Genomic DNA, 25,698 nt, shown 5'->3' with positions numbered 1-25,698 from the left:
CTGGGTCCCGTCACTGCAGGAACTCACAGCCGTGAGCACACTGAGCCCCCGTCACGGACTCTGCTCTGGGTCCCGTCACTGCAGGAACTCACAGCCGTGAGCACACTGAGCCCCCGTCACGGACTCTGCTCTGGGTCCCGTCACTGCAGGAACTCACAGCCGTGAGCACACTGAGCCCCCGTCACCGACTCTGCTCTGTGTCCCGTCACTGCAGGAACTCACAGCCGTGAGCACACTGAGCCCCCGTCACCGACTCTGCCCTGTGTCCCGTCACTGCAGGAACTCACAGCCGTGAGCACACTGAGCCCCCGTCACCGACTCTGCCCTGGGTCCCGTCACTGCAGGAACTCACAGCCGTGAGCACACTGAGCCCCCGTCACCGACTCTGCTCTGTGTCCCGTCACTGCAGGAACTCACAGCCGTGAGCACACTGAGCCCCCGTCACGGACTCTGCCCTGGGTCCCGTCACTGCAGGAACTCTCAGCCGTGAGCATACTGAGCCCCCGTCACCGACTCTGCCCTGGGTCCCGTCACTGCAGGAACTCACAGCCGTGAGCACACTGAGCCCCCGTCACCGACTCTGCCCTGGGTCCCGTCACTGCAGGAACTCACAGCCGTGAGCACACTGAGCCCCCGTCACGGACTCTGCTCTGGGTCCCGTCACTGCAGGAACTCACAGCCGTGAGCACACTGAGCCCCCGTCACGGACTCTGCCCTGGGTCCCGTCACTGCAGGAACTCACAGCCGTGAGCACACTGAGCCCCCGTCACGGACTCTGCCCTGGGTCCCGTCACTGCAGGAACTCACAGCCGTGAGCACACTGAGCCCCCGTCACGGACTCTGCTCTGGGTCCCGTCACTGCAGGAACTCACAGCCGTGAGCACACTGAGCCCCGTCACCGACTCTGCCCTGGGTCCCGTCACTGCAGGAACTCACAGCCGTGGGTAGGCTGTGTGCACAGTCCCTTGTCCTCCTACTGAGTCATCTCTAGTTCACGTTGGACCCCCGGTGGGGTTTGTTTTGGTGACAACAACCTTGTAATTACGAAGCAGTCCCCCTGGAATAATTGTTAGTGTTGAACTCCTGTGCTCTTTTTGGCAGTTTTCTCTGTTGTTTGGACTGAGGTATTTCAGAATGTTTTCCTCGCACGGTACCTTGTTCAAATAAATTGATTGCAGGGGGTGTGGTGGACCATGAGATGTGTTGGGTCATGTCTTCTCTGGGGAAAACTCTTCTGGAGAGGGTTTGTGATCAAGTACGGGTCGGACCGGGGCCATCCCCACCCGGAGTCCGTAGCCAGCACTGCTCTTCAGTAGGACTCTGCCCTTCAGTTCAGATGCCCCTCGGACACATGGGTCTTCGGGGAGCCCAGCGCTGTGCTGCGGCCGGCTCCCATTGGCGGTGGGCTGCTGGACCCCGGGCCACGTCGCGAGTGTGCCGTCCGGGTCCCTCGCGCTGTTCGGTGTGGGAGGCGGGCAGTGCCAGAAAGCAGATCCCCTGGCGTCCTGAAGGCAGCCTCGCAGGAGGGCCTCGGGTTGACAGGCTCCATCCTGGGAAACGGTGGAAGGAAATTCTTAGCTTGACTTCAAGATTCATTGCCTTTCCTCCACTTTGACATTTACATGGTAACTGGAGGCTCCTTCTGTGATGGGTTTTGTTACAAATTAGCTTTATGTTTAGATAATACCAGTAAGCAATTGGGATCTGGGCTCTTTAATAATGAGCTATTTGTTTTTCTCTCTTAGGGCATTATTTCAAGAACAGCATGGCCCCATCCGGCATTCTCTGAGCCCGGAGCCTGGGGGAAGGACTATGCTGGTCGTCTTGGAGGCACACTGAGATGCACAGACTGGGGGACTCCGCGGAGCGCCCGCCACCGGGGACGGCACCCCCGCGCCTGAGGAGTGTGGAGGTCGCCCGAGGAAGAGCAGGGTATGGGTTCACCCTTTCCGGCCAGGCACCCTGTGTGCTCAGCTGTGTTATGAGAGGGAGCCCCGCCGATTTTGTGGGTCTCCGTGCTGGAGACCAGATCCTTGCTGTCAATGAGATCAATGTGAAGAAAGCATCCCATGAGGATGTGGTGAAACTGATCGGGAAGTGCTCTGGGGTCCTGCACATGGTGGTGGGCGAGGGCCTTGGCCACCTGGAGTCGTGCTCCAGCGACGAGGAAGTGGGGCTCTCTGACGGGAAAGGCTGGCGGAAGCCCAGGCTCGACTCCAAAGCACTAGGTATAAACAGAGCGGAGAGGGTCGTTGAGGAAATGCAGTCTGGTGGCATTTTCAGTATGATCTTTGAAAACCCGCGAGTTCGTGTGAGCAGTTCAGAGCCCTTGAAATTGAAACAGAGATCCCTTTCCGAGTCTGCAGCTGCGCGGTTTGACCCCGGACACGGGAGTGTGAACGGTCCGCACCCCGGCCTGCTTTCCAAGGAGGAGATCTCAAAAGTTATTAACGATGACTCGGTTTTCAGTATTGGACTGGAGAACCATGAAGATTTTGGATTAGATGCGAGCATTCTAAATGTTGCCATGGTCGTCGGCTACTTAGGGTCTATTGAGCTTCCTTCCACAAGCTGCAACCTGGAGTCCGACAGCTTCCAGGCCATCCGCGGCTGCCTGCGACGCTTGCGGGCCGAGCAGAAGATCCACTCCCTGGTGAGCATGAAGATCATGCACGACGGCGTGCAGCTGTGCACCGACAAGGCCGCCGTCCTGGCCGAGTACCCCGCCGAGAAGCTGGCCTTCAGCGCCGTGTGCCCGGACGACCGAAGGTTTTTTGGGCTCGTGACGATGCAGAGTGGCGACGGCGGCCTGGTGCAGGAGGAGGAGGGCGTCCTGCGGACTTCCTGCCACGTGTTCATGGTGGACCCAGACCTGTTCAACCACAAGGTCCACCAAGGCATCGCCCGGCGGTTTGGATTTGAGTGCACGGCCGACCCCGACACCAATGGCTGCCTGGAGTTCCCTGCATCCTCCCTCCCGGTCCTGCAGTTCATCTCCGTGCTGTACAGGGACATGGGCGAGCTGATCGAGGGCGTGCGGGCCCGGGCCTTTGTGGACGGGGATGCCGACGCCCACCAGAACACCAGCACCAGCAGCAACAGTGACAGTGGCATTGGCAATTTCAACCAGGAAGAAAGAAACAGCCGGGTGCTTGTGGTCGATCTGGGCGCCAGCTCGAGCAGGCACGGGCCCAGCAGCAGCGCCTGGGAGGGTGCGGGCGGGCGGGGCTCCCAGCCGTGGGGCAGCCCCTGGAACGGGGCCTTCTGCCACGACCCAGAGGCAGGGCCCCCCTTCGAGGCTGCTCTGCAGACTGACAGGTGCTGGGACTTCAGTAAGCCTCTGGGGCTCACTTCTCATGTGGAGGTGCCCCCTGCCTCCTTGCGGAGTTCGATTCCTCCTTCCAAGAGGGGCCCTGTAGGCCCTGGCGGTGGGTTCAGCCAGCGGTGGCTTCCGGTCCATGTCCTGCAGGAGTGGCAGTGCGGACACGCCAGTGACCAGGAGTCTTACACGGACTCCACTGATGGTTGGTCCAGTGTCAACTGCGGCACCCTGCCCCCACCCATGAGCAAGATCCCCGCCGACCGCTACAGGGTAGAGGGCAGCTTGGTGCAGCCCCCCCTGAACGTCCAGAAGAGGGACTGGTCCAGGAAGGCTTTTGGGATGCAAAACATTTTTGGTCCTCATCGAAATGTGAGAAAGACGAAGGAAGACAAAAAGGTAAGGCTGCTGGGCGCGGGTCAGGAGTGGACTTGATTTGATTGATGGCTTAGTTAATGACTGGTGGGATGACAGCACACCACTGCCCGGTCCCCAGCCCGCGGTACCTGTCTGTGTCACAGGGTGCCCGCTGTGATTGTTTGCGGGGGCCCTGTCTTGCCTGGAGCCCTCGGGGGTTCTCATCCCCAGCAGGCCCTGGCTTTGCGGGCTCTCGGAGTCCTGGGCAGGACGTCTGGTGGGCCAGGTGGTGGTGGAAGGGACGGTAACTTCTCACAGCCCGTGTAAGGGTCTCTCACTCCTTCTGGCCCTTTTCCTACTGCCGGTGCCCTGACGGTCCTGTCTCTGGGTTCCCTTTGAAGCCTATTACGTCTCTGGCTTGCGTCTTCACCCCAGTGGCCAAGACAGAATGCCCTTTTGATGTGAGAACATTCTGGAAGTGCAGAGACTGTTCGTGTCAGGACACAGCTCCCTTAAAAAAAATTTAAAAAACAATGTTTCAATTTATTTCTAAATTACTATATTATTTAATATCTCAGTGGTGCTAAATTAATCATGTAAATATTATGAGTTAACATTTAATATTTAATACTAATCATTAAAAATATATATATTAAAGATGTCCAAGAAATGTGTTTTAGTGTCTTCTCATTGGACCTGTTTAAGGGGTGTCATGAGCTGACTAATGTCCCCCCACCACCAAATATGCCCAATCTCCAGAACCATGAATGTCACCTCACATGGCCAGAGGGACCTTGCAGCTGCAATCAGGCGAAGGGTCCTGAGACGGGAGGGTGCCCTGGATTCTCTGGGTGGCCCTGTGTAACCACGGGGTCCTCGCATTGTTTCCTTCTTCCAGAACACTTGCTGCAGACACCAGGGAGCTCCAGAGTGGCCAGTGCTGAGTGTCAGGCAGCTGGGGCCACGCGGGTCCAGCACAGCCCGTGAGCTCCAGAGTGGCCAGTGCTGAGTGTCCGACAGCTGGGGCCACACAGGTCCAGCACAGCCCGCGAGCTCCAGAGTGGCCAGTGCTGAGTGTCCGACAGCTGGGGCCACACGGGTCCAGCACAGCCCTCGAGCTCCAGAGTGGCCAGTGCTGAGTGTCAGGCAGCTGGGGCCACGCGGGTCCAGCACAGCCCATGAGCTCCAGAGTGGCCAGTGCTGAGTGTCCGACAGCCACGCGGGTCCAGCACAGCCCGTGAGCTCCAGAGTGGCCAGTGCTGAGTGTCAGGCAGCTGGGGCCACGCGGGTCCAGCACAGCCCGCGAGCTGTTGGGTCCACCAGTGTCCTTGTGGGCTCTCCGCCTTCCCACACAGGCGCTCAGCTTGCGGCCTGAGGGAGGGCTCACCCTAAACTAGGACCCGTGCCCGCGGAGGGAGGGCAGCCGCGGGGTGTGCGGGTGGAGGGCACCCTGTGAGGGGGAAGTCGGCCTGCGGTGCGGCTGTGCTGGCTGGGCAGCTGTGCGCTGGCTCAGTGTGTGGGGAGGTCGGCACTGAGCTCAGTGGTTCCAAAAGAAATTTTCTCAGAGGACTTGGATGATTGTAAAGGACCGTGTCTGTGTCTGCTCACGTTTTGTCCTCGGTTGCTGAAACCTCACACAAACCCTCCATGGGCTGCTGGCAGCTCCAGGACAACAGGGCATGGGGGCAGCCTGCAGGGTGGGCCCTGTGGGCACGGCGGAGGTTTTGTTCAAGGTCCGTGCCCTTCCTGAGTCCTGTTTCTCATCATAAAACACACTAAGAAAATGTGCAGAGGGCGCGAAGGACAGCCTCCCGTAGTCTGACCTCGTGGGTTTCTCTTCCACGAGCGCAGTGGTGACCCCGCGGCGTATCTGTCGGGGCCTGAGTGGGGGTGCCAGCAGCTCTGCCTGCGCGCCCCCCACCCCATCCCGTCCAGGGTCTGAGCCGCAGGCTGTACACCTGTGCTGGGGGCCCACCTCCCCATAGCCTTCTCCAGGGGCCTCCGCCCTGGAGCTGGGTGGGGCTGGGCGGGGAAGGGAGGGCCCTGGAAGTGGCAAAAATGTTCTATGAAATTAAGCAATCCACCATCTCTTGGAATCCGTTTCCTGTAAATGGCTTTCTCAGCTGCTGTGCTGTAAGTGACGGTCTCATCTGCCCGCTGAGGCTGCAGTGCCCTTTACGACTCGCATGGGGTTCGCGGGGTCCCGTCTGTCTCTGGGAGCACTGCCCTGAGGTTGCTCACGCTGCAGTGCTGAGCCTGAGGCCCGGGAGACGGGGCTGTGGTCCTTCCGCAGGCGCAGCCCTTGCCCAGGAGGGTCGGGACGCCTCAGGCTCCGAGTCGGGGTTTAATGCTTTTTTAAGGCTGTTTCTTCAGAGCAGTTTTAGGTTTCCAGTGAAGTTGAGAGAGACGTACAGAGATTTCATATATGCTGTCTGCCCTCAAACATGCAGCGCCTCCCCACTGGGAACACCGCCACCAGGTGGTGCTCTGCTCTGACTGGTGACCCTCCACGGACACGGCGTCATCGTCCAGAGTCCAGAGTCTGCGAGGTTCACGCTCGGTGTTGTGCGTCCTCTGTGCTTGGTGTTCACGTCACGTGTCATGCAGACTGTTCTCACTGCCCTGAGCACCCTCGGTGCTGGCCTGCTCTGCCTCCCTCCCCGACCCTGACAGGCACTGGGCTCCTACCTGTCCCCAGACTTCTGCCTTCTCCAGAGTGGCACCGAGTTGGAACCACACAGTGTGCGGCTGTTTCAGATGGGCTTCTGTCACTTAGTAATGTGCGTTTATGTTCCTCCGTGGTTTTTCATGTCTGGTGGGTCATTTCTTTTTAGAGCTGAAGAATATTCCATTGGATGGACCAGAGCGGACTTATCCATCACCTGCTGAAGGACACCTTCATTACTTCCAAGTTTTGGCAACTATGCGTACAGCTGCTGTAAAGCCCTGTGCAGGTTTCTTGTAGACGTGAGTTTCAGCTCCTCTGGGTGAACACAAGGAGCACAATTTCGTGAGTGTGTGGCAAGTGCGTGTTTAGTTTTGTAAGAAGCCACCAGAGCCCTTCCGAAGTCTCTGCACCACCTCACCCCCCAGCCCCGAGGGAGCATTCCTGCTGCTCCTGTCCTGTCAGGCTGTGGTCAGTGTCCTGGGGTTTGGCCCTTCTGACAGGAGTGCATGGTGTCTCATCTTCGTTTTAATTTGCATTTCCCTGATGACTGTGAATTTGAGCATCTTTTTAGAACAGTGCTTTAACCAGCTGAGCTATCTGGCCAGGTTGAGCATCTTTTCAGTGTTTACTTGTCATCTGTGTGTTTTTTGTTTTTCATTTTATTTTAATTTTTCCATTGTTTTGAGGAGGGAAGGGAGAGAGAGAGAGAGAAGCATCGACTCACCATTCCACTTATTGTGCCCTCATTGATTGCTTCTCCTACGTGCCCCGCCCGGGGATGGCACCCGCGACCTTGGTGTGCTGGGACAGCACTCTGCCCACTGAGCCGCCCTGCCAGGGCCGGTGTGTCTTCTTAGTGAGGTGTCAGGTCTTTGGTCCATTTTTCAGCCGGGTTGTTTTCTTATTGTTGAATTTTCAGTTTTGTTTTTATACAGTTTAGGTAATAGTCCTTTATCAGATGTATCTTTTGCGACTATTTCCTCCCAGTCTGTGGCTCATCTTCCCATTTTCTTGATGTTATGTTTCACAGAGCAGAAGTATTTGTCTTTTTTTAAGCGAGAGAGAGAGGAGAAACATCAACGTGTAGTTATGTCACTTCAGTTGTTATATGTGCCTTGACTGGGGGCTCAGGCCGAGCCAGTGACCCCCTGCTCCAGCCAGCGACCTTGGGCTCATGATTATCCCACACTCAAGCTGGTGAGCCTGTGCTTAAGCTGCTGACCTCGGGGTTTTGAACCTGGGACCTCAGTGTCCCAGTTGACACTTTATCCACTGCACCACCACCAGTCAGCTAAGTTTTTAATTTTTATGAGGGCCAGATGATCAATTCTTCCTTTCATGGTTTGTGTCTTTGGTGTTGTATCTGAGAAAGCATCACCACACCCAAGGTCATCTGGGTTTTCTCCTGTTATCTTCCAGGAGTTTTATGTTTCTATGTTACGTTTAGGCCTGTGATCACTCTGAGTTGGTTTTGGTGACGGGTGTGAGGTCTGTGTCCAGGTGCACTCTTCTGCGTGTGGATGTCGCGTTGCTCCAGCACCGTTTGTGGAAGTGGCCATCCTTCATGCGCTGTGCTGTCTGCTGCTCTGTCCACGATCAGTTGACTGTATCTGTGGGGGTCCTGGGCTCCTTTTTCGTGTTCTTTCACCTGGAGCAGAAGATGGAGTGAGGAGGACGGCACTGGTGTGCAGCACGCTCACCGAAGACGGGAGCGCTCACCTGTGATGGAGTGACACGCCCTCGTGTTGGCAGGTAGCAGTGCAGCACTCCCTAGGGCACGGTGCCCTGTCCTCTGTGGACCTGGGCAGGGGTTCTGTGAGCTCCTCAGGCTGGGTCCCTTTGTTTGCATTTATTGACAGGGCTTATGCATATTAAACAATTTGTCACAGTCAAGTGGCAGGTCAGTGCTGAGACTAAGGCAGACTTAAGGGTCCTATCACCTCCTCCTACAGTTCCTTCTGTAATGTGATGGGACACACTGTTTATCTAAAATAAGTAGTAACGCGTTGTGTTTTATTGGGTCCCTGCTGTCATCTCGTAAAATGTCTCAGTTGCTTTTTACTTTACTAAATGGGCTCCCTGCATCATTAGCTCAGTGTAAACCCACAGCCACCTCTGTTTGCACACAGAAGCTTCCAGAGGCTCTGCGGTGGGTCTCCTGGGGCCCTTCCTGGCCTGGCCTGGCCGGAGCTGGCTGGAGGTGTGTCAGGATGAGCAGAAGACAGGCCAGAAAGGAAGAAGGCAGTGCTGGAGATGAGAAGAGGAAGAGGCCCTAGGAAAGGGAAGGATGATGTTGGGGGCCTGTGGTGTCTTGTAGTCGAGTCCTGTTCCTCTAAGTCTCTGGTGACAGTGGCATAAGTGCCTTACTTTTCATAAAATGGGACGGTATCTGTCAGGACCCACCGGGAGACAGCAAGCACAGCAGTGGTCGGATTGGAGAAACTGGGAGGGATGAACGAGGCAGAAGGAGGTAGTGCTGGGGGAGCACGGTGGGACAGGCTTCGGCCGGGCGTGGGGGCCTCGGCTGAGTTCCGGCAGCACAGCGAGCCACGGGCTTAGCAGCTCCCCAGCCGGGAGGGCCGATTCAACACACGGATCTTGTCATTTTTCTGGTACAATGACAGGAAGTTTTAAAATAGATTGTAAAAGTATCTGGAGAATACCGCCAACCTCCCTGGGAGGAGAGCGTCCCTGGGAGAACAACGCTCTGATCATGACCCTGGGCAAACAATGCCACGGGCAACGGGGCCTCACTCTCCCAGATTACAGGGCAGGGAAGAAGGGTGGCAGCTTGTGCGGGGAGCCTGGGCCTGTGGGGGTGAACTCCCGTTAGAGTAGTTCCACAGGTCTGCGCTGCCCCGGGGCTGGGGCTCTGGGCTCCCAGTTCCCTTGACAGAGTGTGCTGAGTGCTTGCTGTCTGGGGTCTCTGCACCTGGGAAGCTGCCCCCACGGCTGCCTGAGGGGCCAGGGGAACAGCGGAGAAGCTGGACCTGGCCAGCAACACCAAAGGGACAGAGGCACGGAACTGCCACCAAGTGCTGTTCTCTTTTGCGTTTTGTGTCCAGTTTTGAAAAGTGAGAAAATTCAGAGCTCAGCGGCCACCTTATTCACCACAGTTGTTGATTTGATTGAGTCCCTGGTCAGTGTACGCCTAGTGAGCACTGCGCCTTTGGCTTTATAGCACAGTCTCGGCCCTTGATGTTCCGTCATCCATCGTCACTTCACCAGTTTATCCGTGAGATCGCCTGCAGCTACAGTTCACCCATTACCGCTGCGTGACAGCACACACACTCCAGCCGCTGCGGAGAGACGGGTGCTGTGGCGGACCTCCTGCGTCTCCGCGCGTGTTATAAAGGAGCAGACTGGCTAGTCTCGAGCGGTATTCCCAGAGCAGGCAGTGGCTGCGTGTCACGGTTTTTGTGTCTCTTCATTCACATTGACAGTAGACACCAGGTTTCTGCAGGGAGACCAGATTTAATTACTTACTTAGGAACCGAGCTGGTGGCCCATGCCTAGTTCTTACCCTGGGGCAACACAGTGAGACCCACATCAGATGTTACCAGGAATGTACCAGCGTTGTGCTGTATGCAGGGTGCCCCCAGAGCAGGACTCATGCCATCCTCTTCCTCTCCTGAGTGGGGAGAGGAGTCTGTAACCAAATTCTCTTTGGAGGCCAAGGGAAGAATCCTCTTCCCCTCTGCAGTGTAAGCTAGTGTCCCAAGAGGAATGTATCAATAAGACCAGCTGCTCCTGGGAGGTGTCCTCTGGCTCTCACCCTGAGGGAAACATGCCCTGGGGAGGAAGTCTCCCCTGGAGTTTTCACTGTCTGTCCCATCATCAGTTAACCATCAATGCTTTTTAGTCTAGGTCCCAGGTCTCAGTGGAATTTGCTCGGAATGCCAACAGTTCCACACCGGGCAGTGTAAGAGCTCAGACGGCTCCGTGGCCTCACCCGGACTTTCCATGCTCGGACGTCTTCAGTGTTGGGCAATCTCGCAGTTGTCAAGTGGCCTCTCCTTGTGGCTTTAGTTTGCATTTCCTTGATCATGAAGGTTTGGGTTTCCTTTAGTTGATATCCATTTTTCTATTGGGTTGTCTTTTTCTCTTTGACTTGTAGGAATTATAGACACTGGCTGATAATCTTTTGCTGATTATGCGTATGCATATAAATGTATATTTATCTCTCTCTCCATACACACACGCACACACACATTTCCCTCCCCTCCCCCAGTTCATGGCTTGTTTTCTCACTTGCTTTATGGTGCCGGGTGAGTAGAAGTTCTTAATTTTAAAATTCATTTAGCAATGAATTTGTCAATCTTTTCTCCTATGGTTTGCACTTTTGCTGTGACACATTCATTGCTACCCTGATATCAGAAAGAGCCTCTTCTTTTTTTCCTAAAATTTTTTAGAGTTGATTTTTATGATGGAATAAGGTAGGTGGCAAGTTAAGTTTTTCCTGTGTGGATGACCAGGTGTTAGAGCACTAAATTCCCTCTCAGGAACCCCAGGAGTGCCCTCTGCCGCATACCATGTGCGCGTCTATCTGTGGGACTGGTCTCAGTGCTCTTCTCCATCGTCAGGACCCCCAGCAGTCCTCGGCTGTTTTTTTGTTTTTTTTTTGTATTTTTCTAAAGCTGGAAACAGGGAGGCAGTCAGACAGACTCCCGCATGTGCCTGACCGGGATCCACCTGGCATGCCCACCAGGGGGCGATGCTCTGCCCATCTGGGGCATCTCTCTGTTGCAACCAGAGCCACTCTAGCGCCTGAGGCAGAGGCCATAGAGCCATCCCCAGCGCCCAGGCCAACTTTGCTCCAATGGAGCCTTGGCTGTGGGAGGGGAAGAGAGAGACAGAGAGGAAGGAGAGAGGGAGGGGTGGAGAAGCAGATGGGCGCTTCTCCTGAGTGCCCTGGCCGGGAATTGAACCTAGGACTCCCGCATGCTAGGCCGATGCTCTACCATTGAGCCAACCGGCCAGGGCCAGTACTCGACTATTTTAAAATTGCAGCTTTAGTCTGACCTGTGGTGACATGGTGGATAAGGTGTTGACCTGGAATGCTGAGGTTGCCAGTTCAAGGCCCCAGGCTTACTTGGTCAAGGCACATAGGAGAAGCAGTCAATGAACAAGTAAAGTGAAGCAACTGTGATCTCGCTACCTCGCTACCCTCCCCCTCTCTCAAATCAATAAATAAAATCTTAAAAAAAATTTTTTTAATTGTACCTTTAGCCTCACCAGGCGGTGGCGCAGTGGATAGAGCGTCGGACTGGGATGCGGAAGACCCAGGTTCGAGACCCCGAGGTCACCAGCTTGAGCACGGGCTCATCTGGTTTGAGCAAAAGAAAAAAAAAAAGCTCACCAGCTTGAGCCCAAGGTTGCTGGCTCAAGCAGGGGTTACTTGGTCTGCTGAAGGCCTGCAGTCAAGGCACATATGAGAAAGCAATCAATGAACAACTAAGGTGTTGCAACGCGCAATGAAAAACTAATGATTGATGCTTCTTGTCTCTCTCCGTTCCTGTCTGTCTGTCCCTGTCTATCCCTGTCTATCCCTCTCTCTGACATTCTCTCTCTCTGTCTCTGTAAAAAAAAAAAAAAAAAAAAAAGTACCTTTATAAATGTCTTTATATCTGAGAGGGCAAAACTCACTGTATCTTGACTGTGCTTGAGCCTTTTACATAAATTTTATGTTGTTTATAAATTTTCTAAAAATGCTATTGACATTTTTATTAGTTATATATATATTTTTTGGGGGGGGGGCTCGTCTGGGATTATTTGTTATATTTTAATCTGTAGGCCACTTTGGAAGAGTTAATGTCTTTATTTAGCTTTTATTTTCTTTCAGTAAAATTTTATAACTACCTTTTTTTGTGACAGAGACAGAGTCAGAGAGAGGGACAGATAGGGACGGACAGACAGACAGGAAGGGAGAGAGATGAGAAACATCAATTCTTCGTTGCAGCTTTTTGTTGTTCATTGATTGCTTTCTCATATGTGCCTTGATTGGGGGGGGGCTACAGCAGATCGAGTAACCCCTTGCTCAAGCCAGTGACCTTGGGCTCAAGCTGGTGATCTTTGCTCAAACCAGATGAGCCCGCGCTCAAGCTGGCGACCTCGGGGTCTCAAACCTGGGTCCTCCACATCCCAGTCTGACACTCTATCCACTGTGCCACCACCTGGTCAGGCTATAACTACCTTTTTGAACATCTTTACTTATATTTAGTCTTAGATTCTTTGTGTGTGTGTGTGTGTGTGTGTAAGAGAGAGAGAGAGAGAGAGAGAGAGGAGAGCGAAACAGGCAGGAAGGGAGAGAGATGAAGAGATGAGAGGCATCAACTTATAGTTGCAGCACTTTAGTTGTTCATTGATTGCTCTCTCATATGTGCCTTGACTGGGGGGCTTCAGCTGAGCCATTGACCCCTTTCTCAAGCTAGCGTCCTTGGACTCAGGCAGATGACCTTGGGCTTTAAGCCAGTGACCTTTGGACTCAAGTCAGTGACCATGGGGCTCATTTTGATGATCCCATGCTCAAGCTGGTGAGCCTGAGCTCAAGTCAGGCACCTCACAGTTTGGAGCCTGGGACCCAGTGTCTCAGGTCGATGCTCTATCCCCTGCACCACCACTGGTCAGGCTAGTCTTAGATTATTTAGTTAGATTTATTCCTAGGTCCCTTATACATTTTGTTACCATTTTCAGTGGTATCTACTTAAAAATTGTAAATGTTTACTTTTATGATATGTAAAAGCACAATTGATTTGTTGATTTTATACTCAGCTGCTCTGCTGAGGTTACTTCTCTTTGTTAATACTTGTCATCATGAATGTGTGCTGAATTGTGACTTTTCTTTTTTGGTTATTTTGCCTTCATTGAGATCCACTGGGCTTCTTCGTTTCAAATGCGATGTGGCAAATTAGTACTGATAGCTTTGTGGATGTTAAATCACACTTGCATTCATGAGGTAAACCTAGCTTATGATTATCTTTTTATTCGCTAATGGGTTTGGTTTGTCAGTATGTCTAGCACTCTCCAATCTGTGTTTATGAGTGGGCCTTGCACTAGTTTTCCCTTCTCTCATTGTCTTTTCTCTGGTTCTGGTGTCAAGGTTTTTCTCGCCTCAGAAAGTTAAAAATCCGTGGTGGCATTTTCTCTTCCTCTTCTTCCTCCCCTTCTTTTAGTGCATTGAGTCTTTTATTGTAAGAGTTCTATTCAGATGAAGTCTGTTTTGTCTGTTACAATTATATAAGCTCTTCTGAATCAGCATTTTCTATTTGTCTATTTAAGCTTTCCATGTCTCCATGTTGTAAGACTGTTACTTGGTGAACTTAGTCCATGTATAGTTACTGGGATTACTGGTCTGCCGTCTTGGTTTCACGATATTCCTGGGTACTTAGTGTGAGTGTGTTTTCTGGGCTGTCTCTGCCTCTGCAGAGCCTTGGTCCGTCTTCAGGGCTGTTTTGGGTGTGTGCCCTCACCCCATCACCCCCATCGGTGCGGGCATTCTGCGCTTTCCTCCTGGTCTTTACTCCGTCTTCAGGGCTGCTTTGGGTATGTGCCCTCACCCCATCACCCCCATCGGTGCGGGCGTTCTGCGCTTTCCTCCTGGTCTTTATTCCGTCTTCAGGGCTGTTTTGGGTGTGTGCCCTCACCCCATCACCCCCATCGGTGCGGGCGTTCTGCGCTTTCCTCCTGGTCTTTACTCTGTCTTCAGGGCTGTTTTGGGTGTGTGCCCTCACTGCATCACCCCCCATCGGTGCGGGCGTTCTGCGCTTTCCTCCTGGTCTTTACTCCGTCTTCAGGGCTGTTTTGGGTGTGTGCCCTCACTGCATCACCCCCCATCGGTGCGGGCGTTCTGCGCTTTCCTCCTGGTCTTTACTCCGTCTTCAGGGCTGTTTTGGGTGTGTGCCCTCACCCCATCACCCCCATCGGTGTGGGCGTTCTGCGCTTTCCTCCTGGTCTTTACTCCGTCTTCAGGGCTGCTTTGGGTGTGTGCCCTCACCCCATCACCCCCATCGGTGCGGGCGTCCTGCGCTTTCCTCCTGGTCTTTACTCCGTCTTCAGGGCTGTTTTGGGTGTGTGCCCTCACTCCATCACCCCCATCGGTGCGGGCGTTCTGCGCTTTCCTCCTGGTCTTTACTCCATCTTCAGGGCTGTTTTGGGTGTGTGCCCTCACTGCATCACCCCCATCGGTGCGGGCGTTCTGCGCTTTCCTCCTGGTCTTTACTCCGTCTTCAGGGCTGTTTTGGGTGTGTGCCCTCACCCCATCACCCCCCATCGGTGCGGGCGTTCTGCGCTTTCTTCCTGGTCTTTAGAGGTTTTGCCTTAGCTGGTTGCCTGGTACATAATAAGCTCTTAGATATTTGTTGAATAAATAAATGCTCCCCCTAATTTTGTCTCGATTTAAATGTCCTTTCCTCTGTATTCATCCTTTTCTTTCTTGAACAGGAGACCCAGTCTCTGTCTGTGTTTCTCCTTCCGAGATGGCGACTCCCCAGGACGAGGAGCCCTTTCTTCATCTCCTGTGGGCACCTCTGTACGGTTCCAGCTTTATGTTTCAGTGGAATTTTGTTGATTCTAAAATTGTTTTGGTTTTGGACTTCACATTCTTCCTGGTGTGTAGAGTTTTGTTGTAATAGGATTTAACAAGCTGTGCCTTTTATTCAGCTGTCCCTTACCCCGGAGCCTGCCTTGTGTGACAGCTGTGGGACCCAGGGGTGAGTGTTTCCTTCCCCTCTGCCTGCTGGGTCCCCAGCGGGGTCTGCCTGGGGGGTCCTGCTTCTTGTCTGGTCTCGCACGGCTGTGCTCTCCCCAGCCAGGCGTTGCCTCCTGCCACAGTCCCTTCACCTCTCCCAGGACAGCCTGTCGCCTCTCAGACACCGAGGTCTGGGTCCCAGCACCCCGGCCCCTTGTCCTGCTGCTGAGGCGAGAGAACTCCTCCTCTTTCTGTTGTCCCGGACGCTGGGTGCTCGCTTCTGCGGCTGCCTCCTGACGACCTGGATCTCTCGGCCCTCCCGGTTCTCGGGCTCCTGGTCAGCGTTTACTTACACGAAATCCTCTCTGTTGAAACAACTGGTGCAGTCTGCTTTCCGACCAGACCCCACTACCCCGGGGGAAATAGGTCAGCGGGAAACCTTACCTCAGAATCTCCACGTTCCCTGTTTCAAAAAATACTCCAGTGATCTGGTCTCTATTTTCAACTAAATGGGCCTCTTGATTAGAGCTTATTTGTTCAGTAAGTGCTTCCTAAACACCCACTATGTGCCAGGAGCCGTGGGAGGTGAGGCGTGGTGGCCAGCCGGACAGGCCCAGCCCTTGCCCGCTGTGGCTCAGGGTCCAGTGTTGAAGCTCTGTAGGTTGGGACCTTCTAGTTCTGGTTGTAACTGGGACGTCACAGTGTACAGAATGGGACCTGGATCTGCCTGCCGCCTCCCCTCCTGCGTGTGGCCCGAAGCAAGTCCCGCTGCAGCCAGCTCTCATCTGTGGGTCGAGGAGGTGCCTGGCGGTGCTGGAGGAGTCCTCTCCCTGAAGTAGTGGCTCTGTGGGGCGGCTCAGTGTTGGCGCTGAGAGTGGCTGAGGCAGCTGGACCCCCTGGGCGGTGGGTGGGGCCTGCTGACCTGGGTTCTGTGCTCACCCGGGTTCTGTGCTTACCCTGTATACTGGCTGTTTCACCCCGGAGGGATCCTGACACCTCTCTGGGCCTCCTTTGTGACCATGGAGGCATCCCTCAGGACCCCTCCAGCCCCTGCATTTTGAGGCTACAGTACCAGGTGGGTCAGTTCTGTAAGTGCTAAGCAGGGACCAGGAGGAGCGGAGGGTCCTTTGGTTGTGGAAGCACACTGGCCACATTGGCCCAGGTGTGGCTGCTGGGGTCGATGCTGGCAGTGAGGTTCTGTGCTCGGTGCCTAGAGCCGGGCCTCGTGTGTGCCTGGGGCAGTGAGATGGAGTCCCCCCAGCCCCCTGACGTCGGGGAGCAGCGGCCACCGGGTGTGCACGCTGCCTCGACAGTGAGGCCTGGTCTCCACTCGCTTCCTGAGCTGTTGTGATTTGTTTGTAATTTGAACAGTGAAGTTGGCTTGGAAGAAAGGAGCTGCTTTTTCGGCCACTGTACAGTGGTCGTCACTGCGCAGTCCTGCGTGGGGCACTCATTGGTGTTTCCTAACAGATCAGACGTGTGTCTTATCCGAGGTGGGAGACGAACCAGTCAACACTGCGACTCCCCGTGAGGGAGCGCCACGGAGCTGACCGGCTCTTTGCAGGAAGTTCTTTCTGTCCTCTTGCTTGTTGGGTTTTTCCTTCTGTTCCAAGTGTCAACATGTCAGCACAGCTGGGCACGGGAGGCGCTCCCCTCAGTGCCTGGGAGGGCCCGGTGCCTGGGCTGCCACAGGAGCAGTCACTGCACGGGGGGCTCTGCAGATGCGGGCCGTAAAAACTCCACCTCGTTCTCATCACAGAGCACGTGCCCACCACCTCCCACCAGAACAACGGTGTAGATGCTGACCCACAAATGTAGAATCTGTACAAAGGGCTCATTTTCATATCCAGAGCCTTCTTTGGTTTAGTAACGGATGCGGAACATTTTCCATATAGTTACCTGTGCTCCTGAATGGCCACAAGGACTGGATGTCCCTCAGGGGCCGGGGCCGTATGGTGGGCACAGAGGGGCCTTCTTTGATTTAGTAACGGATGCGGAACATTTTCCATAGAGTCACCTGTGCTCCTGAATGGCCACAAGGACTGGATGTCCCTCAGGGGCCGGGGCCGTATGGTGGGCACAGAGGGGCCTTCTTTGATTTAGTAACGGATGCGGAACATTTTCCATAGAGTCACCTGTGCTCCTGAATGGCCACAAGGACTGGCATGCCCCTCAGGGGCCATGGCCATATGGTGGGCACAGAGGGGCCTTCTTTGATTTAGTAACGGATGCGGAACATTTTCCATAGAGTCACCTGTGCTCCTGAATGGCCACAAGGACTGGATGTCCCTCAGGGGCCGGGGCCGTATGGTGGGCACAGAGGGCCCCACGTTGTTGGCTCTCGTATGTTTTCTGAGCAGATGCAGCTGAGCACTGCTCTGGGCAGTGGGCTCAGGAGGGACAGAGGTCCCGCTGCCCTCGGTGACACAGGATCCTAGTGGACTGGCCTCCGAGGCTGGTGTGTGCAGTTTCATTCTGTGTGTTTAGGAGCCGGGGTTAAAGGAGAGCTGGCGGGGATGCCACTGGCTGAGGGCCGCAGGGAGGGACAGGCAGGTGGCGGGGACCAGAGCCTGCAGGGTGCTGCAGGGACGCCCCTGAAGGGCTCGGGCGGGGCCTCCGGGCCAGGAGGAAGCAGCAGTGTGCCTGGAAAGAGACGGCTGGGTCAGACACATCTTCTAGATAGAGTCAGCTCTGGGGCGTACTCTTTGGAAAAGAAGTTTCTTTTTTTTCTCCTTCTTTTCCAAGTGAGAGGAGGGGAGATAGACAGACTCTCACATGTGCCCTGACCAGTATTCACCTGGCAACCCCTGTTGGGGACCAATGCTCTGCCCATCCGAGCCATGCTGGAAACTGAGCTGTTTTTCGCACCTGAGACATAGTGCCTGGGGCAGTGCACTTGAACCAATCGAGCCATGGCTGCGGGAGGAGAAGAGAGAGAGAGGAGAGAGAGAGAGAGAGAAGGAGGAGGGGCGAGGGGTGGAGAAGTGATGTGTGCCCTGACTGGGAATTGAACCCAGGACATCCACATGCTGGGCTGACACTCGACTGCTGAGCCAGCCGACCAGGACCCAGAAATTTTTTAGACAAATATTTCTGGAGAATATGTCTAATTCTGTGACTTGCAAGAGGGAAGCAGCACGGTGAGCAGCTGGGTGTGCCCCAGAGGGGGTAGAGCAGCAGAGGGGTTTCAGCTCAGACACGGGCTGAAGTCAGTGTGGGTGCCTGCAGTCCTGGCAGATGCCCAGAACGGTCACCAGTTGTCACAGAGAAGCCCGAGGGCACTGTCACCAGGAGGAGAAACATCTGGGCAGGACACATCTGTGTCTGAGTTGGAAACACAAGGTTCACCCCAGGAGTGTCTCAGAGGCCATTTACTGGAAGGGCGGGGTCTGGTGACTGTCAGACCAGCAGCCAGCCTCCCAGTGATAGGCAGGAGCTGTAAACCGGTGCTTCCTCACCTCAGAGAGCACACACAGGTCACCCTAGGTGACCTACCCCTCCCTGTCTGGGGACAAGCAGACCTTCCCGCACAACTTGATTTCATAGTGGGAATTCCAGCTGGCACCAGCAGGGGTGCAACTGAGAGGCCTCCATGCGGCTGCTGTGAGGCTTCACCTCCCAGTGGCTCTTGTTGGCACTTGTGTGGGTGGCATTACTTTCAGGAGGGTGGCTTCCAAGCCTCCTGGTGTGTGGCTCTGTCCCAGGGGGGTTGTCTCTACCCAGGGCCCGTGGCTTTTCTCAGGTGCTCCCTCTGCCTGTCCTCGGCCATTCAGGACTTCACGCCCCAGGACATCAGAGGGTTTCAGCTGTGGTGCTTGTTATTTTAAAGATGTGATGACTATTTGCTGGGACCAAGATCACGTTTGGAGAAGTGTCTGGCATAATAACAGTGAATTAATTCTAGTCATTTCCCAGAGAGAGAACAAGATGTTTCCCTGGCTGGTTATTTCCTGCACCTGAGCCAGTTTAGGCTTCAGATGCCAGCTGAATGTTAGGGCGTCTTTAGTCTCCCTGAATGCTTACACAGGCATGTAACAGCCTTTGTGGTAACAGCGTTGCCCTATCACACTGTGCTTGCACAGGCGTTCATCGTGCTGTGTGATCTCGTGGCGACAGGTCCCCTGGTGATTGTGGAGGGTGAGGCTGGGTCGTCTCTGGGCACATGGTGGTCAGGGGCAGAGCGAATCCTTGCAGACCTTGGACGACTCTTTTTGTTCCAGCTCTGCACTGTGTTACTGAGGTAATGCCTACGTTCCATGACATTGACCGTGGTTTTCTCTGCACCTCGGCCCTCTGTTCTCTGCAAGCTCATGCATCAGACGAAGCTAAACATTCCTCCCAAGGAGGCAACTCAGTTTACCTTTTCTTTGTGTTTAGGGCTCAAAATTTGGGCGGGGATTTGGACTTGCTCAGACTTCTCAACGCACCTCTGCTCGGAGATCGTTTGGAAGATCCAAGAGATTCAGTGTCACTCGCTCCCTTGATGACCTTGAGGTAAGCACTGTCGTCGCTCGTGCCTTCTTCGGTGTTTGGACATGAAAACCAGTCTCACAGACACACATCTGAAGCTCCTTCGACTTCTACCCAGACCCTGCCTTCCTCTCCCTCCCGAGGTAAACACTGTCTTCTAGAGCAGTGGTCCCCAACCTTTTATGGGCCACGGACCGGTTTAATGTCAGAAAATATTTTCACGGACCGGCCTTTAGGGTGGGACGGATAAATGTATCACGTGACCAAGACAAGCGTCAAGAGTGAGACTTAGACGGATGTAACAGAGGGAATCTGGTCATTTTTAAAAAAATAAAACATCGTTCAGACTTAAATATAAATAAAATGGAAATAATGTAAGTTATTTATTCTTTCTCTGTGGACCAGTACCAAATGGCCCACGGACCGGTACTGGTCCGCGGCCCGGGGGTTGGGACCCCTGTTCTAGTGCACATCTGGGTGCTTTTCTGCTCCTGCAGGACTGTCAAGGTGGGGTTTTTTAAAAAAATTTTATTTATTGATTTGAGAGAGAGAGGAAGGGAGAGAGAGAGAGAGAAGCATCAGTTTGTTGTTCCACTCATTTACACATTTGTTGGTTGATTTTTGTATGTGCCATGACCTGGGATTGAACCTGCAACCTAGGCATATTGGAACGATGCTCTAATCAAATGAGCTACTTAGCCAAGGCCACTGTTGTAGTGTTTTTAGTGCTGTATTCTGTGTATCAGTTACTGTCAGAATACTGTATACACATGAACTTGTTTAACCTCACAAGGCTTTGAAGAAGGGAAGGCCAATCATTATTCCCCTTTTAAAGATACCATACTCATGCACAGAAACAGATAATACTATTTTGTGTGGTTCTTTTCTTTGATCTTAAACATTTAATTGACTTTACTTTTAGAGCAGTTTTAGATTTTCAGAACGGTTCAGCAGAAAGCACCGAGTTCCCGTGTGCTCCCAGCTTGCGCCGTGCCAGCATCCTGCATCCGTGTGGGGCGTTGTTACAATGGAGGAGCCAACGTGGTACCTTATTATTAGCTGACTGACGTCTGTAGTTTACCCTGTTTTTCGCTCCATAAAACGCACCTGACCATAAGACACAGCTAAGGTTTTAAGGAGGAAAATAAGAAAAAAAACCCAACTCTGAACCAAATGGCGTGTTAAAATATTTAATAAAATACCATAAGACACACAGGCATTTCCCCTCCACTTTTTGGGGAAAAAGTGCGTCTTATGGAGCAAAATATGCGGTACTTCAGGCTCACTGCTGGAGTGTGCACTCTGGAGCTGGGACAGACGGACGGTGTCTCCGTGCACTCTGGAGCTGGGACAGACGGACGGTGTCTGCAGTTGTCAGGGTCTTGTGCAGAGTGGCTTCACTGCTCTGTCTGTTCGTCCCTCCCCTCTTGCCCCTGAACCCTCGGCCACCAGTGATCTTTTACTGGTTCACTTGATATGTTTTAAATGTTCACACACTGCAGTGTCCTGTATGTCGATTCCACTATGTTTACAGTGTAGTGTGACGGTTTCAAGGCTTGCCCGTGTAGCGTCAGTCACTTCACCTGTCATGTGGCCTTCCACTGTGCACGTGCTGCACTTTTGTACCCACTCTAATGGTGGCGGGCACTTGGTGCAAAGTGGGAAACGGCCTACTCTGAGGGCCGCGTCAGTGGACGTCCCACCAGGTGTCCTGGAGCCCACGCGGGAGACAGAGCGCTCCCGGCAGTCAGGTCGCAGGGCGAGGGCCTGGCCAGACACCCGCTCACGGTAGTTCTTCCCTCACGCTCTGGTCACCAGCAGGATGTGGTTGGTTCCTGTGCCCCCTCCTGACCAATACTTGGTACTCTCAGACCTGAATTTTTCCTTGTTTCAATGAAATGGCATCTTGTTTTAATTTGTATTTCAGTGATTACGAATGCATCATGGGTTTTTGGTTGCTTTCTCTCTTTTGAATTAGTAGCTTGTTTATGTCCTTTTTCTACTGGGTTTTTAATAGACTTTTTTTTAGTAATTCTTTATATATTCTGGATACAATTCTTTGAAACACATTTTGAAAATATCTTCTTTGTGGCTTATTTCTACCCTTGTTTAGGACATCTTTAGTTATATATATATATATATATATATATATATATATATATATATATATATATATATATTTATTTATTTAACGGTGGTAAACTATCATAACATACAATTGCCCGTTGTTGTGTCCAGTGTCAGTGGATCAAGTGCATTCATGTAGTTGTGCAGCGGCCACCCCCATCACCTTCACAACTTTTTCATCTTCCCAAACTGAGACTCTGTCCCCATAACACACTTCCTTCTGTCCCCTCCCCCAGCCTCTGCCCCCATCCGCCCCATCCGTCTGCTTTCTCTTCATGACTTGGACTCCTCTAGGGACCTCATGTCAGGGGAATCACACAATACGCATCATTTCGTGACTGGCTTCACTCACTTCGCATGTTGTCCTAGGTCCTCCCTGTTGTAGCAAGTGTCAGTGTCCTTTTCCACAACAGAATGTGTCACTCGTGTGGATGTCCCACACTGTTTCCCCGTCCACCAGTGGACATGGGCTGCTTCCCCCTTTGGTTACCACAAAGATGTTGCTGTGAACATGGGGGTACAAATACCTGTTTGAGTTGACTTATATTCTAAAAATTAACTTAAGATATTTTGTTCAGACTAATAATAAACTGGATATTGACTTTGGTTGTTTTGTTTTCTGGAAACTGTAAGTTAGTTTGTGTTCTGATGTGAAACTGGAGTCACTGCGGTTGGAGCTGGGCGAGGCCTTGGCAGCCCCGTCAGTGTGTGCTGGGGGGGGCTGCGGGGGGGCACGGGCACTCGGGGGCTGGAGCAGAGCTGCCGCTGGGCTGCGGGTCTCGGGGTGCTCCAGGGCTCCCCTGGCCAGTGCGCTGTGCTTGGCAGCCCCGTCAGTGTGTGCTGGGGGGTGCGGGGGGGGCACGGGCATTCGGGGGCTGGAGCAGAGCTGCCGCTGGGCTGCAGGTCTCGGGGTACTCCAGGGCTCCCCTGGCCAGCGCGCTGTGCTTGGCAGCCCCGTCAGTGTGTGCTGGGGGGCTGCGGGGGGGCACGGGCACTCGAGGGCTGGAGCAGAGCTGCTGCTGGGCTGTGGGTCTCGGGGTGCTCCAGGGCTCCCCTGGCCAGCGCGCTGTGCTTGGCAGCCCCGTCAGTGTGTGCTGGGGGAGTGCAGGGGGGCACGGGCACTCGGGGGCTGGAGCAGAGCTGCCGCTGGGCTGCGGGTCTCGGGGTGCTCCAGGGCTCCCCTGGCCAGCGTGCTGTGCTTGGCAGCTGTGGTCAGAGCAGGCTCTGGGGGCCCCCTGCACTCTGGAGGAGACCAGGGTCTTCACTGTCCCAACACGGCCTGGCCTGCCTGCTGGGGACCTTCGATTCTGTCCTGGTCCCTGCCAGAAGGTGGTCTCGGCCAAGCTTGCTTTCTCGGTTTGGTATTGTGCCAAGTGCTGGGCCTCTGCTGCCCTGGGAGGAGGGTTCTGAGACTCCCCAGCAGTGGAGAAGCTGGCGATTGACTGCCCGCTGCGTGGCAACGGCGTGTGGCCTGATTCCACTTCTCCTGTGACACTTGGCCCTGGCAGAGCTCTCCACTGGCTGCTTGTCCTCAGGAGGGCGTGCTGGGACTTTCCACGACCAACCACGGTGTGTGCCACTGTCCAGTGAGGGGTCACGGGCAGCTGGGTAGCCGTGGCTTTTATCTCTGGTCTTCAGACTGCCCCGTGAGGAGATGTCATTGTCTTCACTTAGACCAGACGGACACGGGGATGGTCAGCAGCATGCTCGGGCCACGCCTGGCTGCCCAGCACGTGACCTCCACCACATACTCAGCCTCTTTTGTCTTAACAGTACATTAGAGGCATGGGATTGAATCTCTGCTACGTTTTTGCCTGAAGATTTCTAAATGTAGGACGAGAAATAACTTCCTTTGGTTCTCATCATTGTAAGGCTCTTTCTAAGAGGAGTCAGCCTGCTGAACACAGTATCTGACTTCCCTGAGTCTCGGGCCCATGTTCCTGGTCTTCACACCTGTGTAGCCCCCTCCCCAGAGGCACAGAGTTTGTCGTCATGCCCTTAATTGGTACCTAATCACCCAGGGCCTCCTAGTACTGTTCTCTGCGCACTGCAGCCTGCCTGGGCCTCCCACTGACCGTGACCGATGCTGCTCCTCTGCGCAAGTCCACTTCCTGGGCTCCCGTGGGCAGACTCAGATGGAAGGCCATTTAAACACCGAGACGAGGAGGAAGACCCAGGTCGACTCACACAAGTACACCAGCGGGGGTACAGCGTGGTGAGCTGGCTGTTTCAGGGCACATTGGCGAGAGAGGGGAAAGGTGTATAAGGTTAGGATGCTTGTAACCTCCAGGGTGACCTCAGACATAAAATAATGAATAAATTTCAAGTTAATAGAAGGAAAAAATGGAATTATAAATAATACCCAATTTGAAAGAAGGTGAAAAAGAAGAGGAGAGACAGAAGAAAGACAGCATGGCTTCAGATCAGATGTATCAGAAAATTACATTCATGTTAAGTGTGAATTGACTATTCCAATAAGAAGATTGTCGGACTTCATTTGAAATCTATTATTATTCTGTTTGTTGGAGATACAGCTATAACTTAAAGACACAGAATGCAAATAAAAGGAGAGGGATGTACCACACACTGTTCATGAGAAGATGGTAATGGCATAGTCCTGTCTCTCTGGGCTTTACGGCAGAAAGCACATCTGAAGATGAAAAGGGAGCCTTCGTAGTGATAAAAGGGAGCGAGGTGTTGTCATTCTGAATATTGTATGCGTTCAGCACCGTGGTCTCAACGTATCTTGAGCAGAAACTGACAGCAGCAGGAGGAGGAGGAGGAGACTGGCCCGCACTCACAGCAGGGGATTGTGAGCCTTCCCTGCTCAGGAGCCACATCAAGCATCAGTCAGGGACAAGGATGTGAACAGCATTCTTTGACTCAGCCTGGCCCTCAGCCAGGGCACACATTTTCCCGCCCCTCCTTTCAGCATCTGCGAGAGCTGGCATGTGCGGGTCCATCAAGCAAGCCTCAACAGATATGGCCGGTCTCCCCACAGCTGCCCTCTGCCACCGGAAGTGGAGGCCAGCAGCAGGGGCCGCAAGCCTGCCTGGAGGGAGTGAACCTCGTCGAGGGACCCGGGGCTCCATCAAGAACCACCGTGGGAAACTGAGTGATGGTGAAGACACACACGTCTGACCCGTGGTGGATAGCTAGAACTCTGCTTGCAGGGACGCTCCGTGGGAAACTGAGTGATGATGAAGACACACGTCTGAACCCGTGGTCGATAGCTGGAACTCTGCTGCCAGGGACGCTCCGTGGGAAACTGAGTGATGATGAAGACACACACGTCTGAACCCATGGTCGATAGCTAGAACTCTGCTGCCAGGGACGCTCGGGCTTACGACACGTGTATCCGTGTGCTGGTCAGAGGAGAGTGACCTCAGGAGGTCAGAAAGAGAGCTGGAAACAGGCACACAGGGAGCAGAGCTGGGCAATAATGAAGGCAAAAGTAGAAATTAATAGACACAAAATTAACATACTAAACTAGCAAAAGAGTAAATAAAGAGAGATCACTTCCCAGCTCGTTTTGTGGGGCCTCCAGCACCCTGGCAGACATCGGAGGAGAGAAGGGGGAGGGGAGGCTCCTGGGACACAGGTGTGAGGGGAACAGCAAGTCCATAGCTGACCCCTGCATGCACGCTTATTCCAAGGACGTCCTGTTTCTTCTCATACTTCAAAATCAATGACTGATTTGCCACGTTCAAAACTATAGTAGAGAAATTGTATATTATCTCAACAGAGGCAGGAAATTGGTAAAATTCAGTATTTGTTCATGGTTAATAAAAACACAAAGCTTAACATGGGAATTCCAGGGGATCTCCTCGCTCTGAGAGGGTGTGAAAACCTCTGAGCATGTCTCACACTTGCACTTTCCCTTTGAGAGCAGGATCAAGAGAAAGATGTCGCTGTTGCCATTTCTATTTTAGTTTTTATTGCAAGAGCTTGTCAGTATCTCATGAAGTTAAAAACAATTGAAGTTTAAAAAGCTTGCAAAGAAAAATTAAGATGTTATTCTCAATGATATGATTATAATTAGAAAATCTTTAAGAATTTATAGACTAATTG

The 25,698-nt window shown here is 53.4% G+C and overlaps 1 protein-coding gene across 3 annotated transcripts in view; it reads left to right on the top strand.

Moving 5' to 3' along the window:
- RGS12 (regulator of G protein signaling 12) overlaps positions 1-25,698 on the top strand; it is a 147,077-nt gene that overhangs the window by 32,110 nt on the left and 89,269 nt on the right. For all 3 annotated transcript variants that reach the window (XM_066279761.1, XM_066279763.1, XM_066279764.1), the window contains exons 2-3: positions 1,746-3,718; positions 19,408-19,524. In XM_066279761.1, coding sequence (XP_066135858.1) covers positions 1,841-3,718; positions 19,408-19,524 — 1,995 coding nt within the window. In that variant the 5' untranslated portion in view covers positions 1,746-1,840. The remainder of the gene's footprint in view (positions 1-1,745; positions 3,719-19,407; positions 19,525-25,698) is intronic.

This window comes from Saccopteryx bilineata, chromosome 5 (assembly GCF_036850765.1).
Source record: "Saccopteryx bilineata isolate mSacBil1 chromosome 5, mSacBil1_pri_phased_curated, whole genome shotgun sequence".
NCBI lineage: Eukaryota > Metazoa > Chordata > Mammalia > Chiroptera > Emballonuridae > Saccopteryx > Saccopteryx bilineata.
Note: the sequence above shows the minus strand (reverse complement) of the source record. Positions and strands in the feature narration are given on the sequence as shown.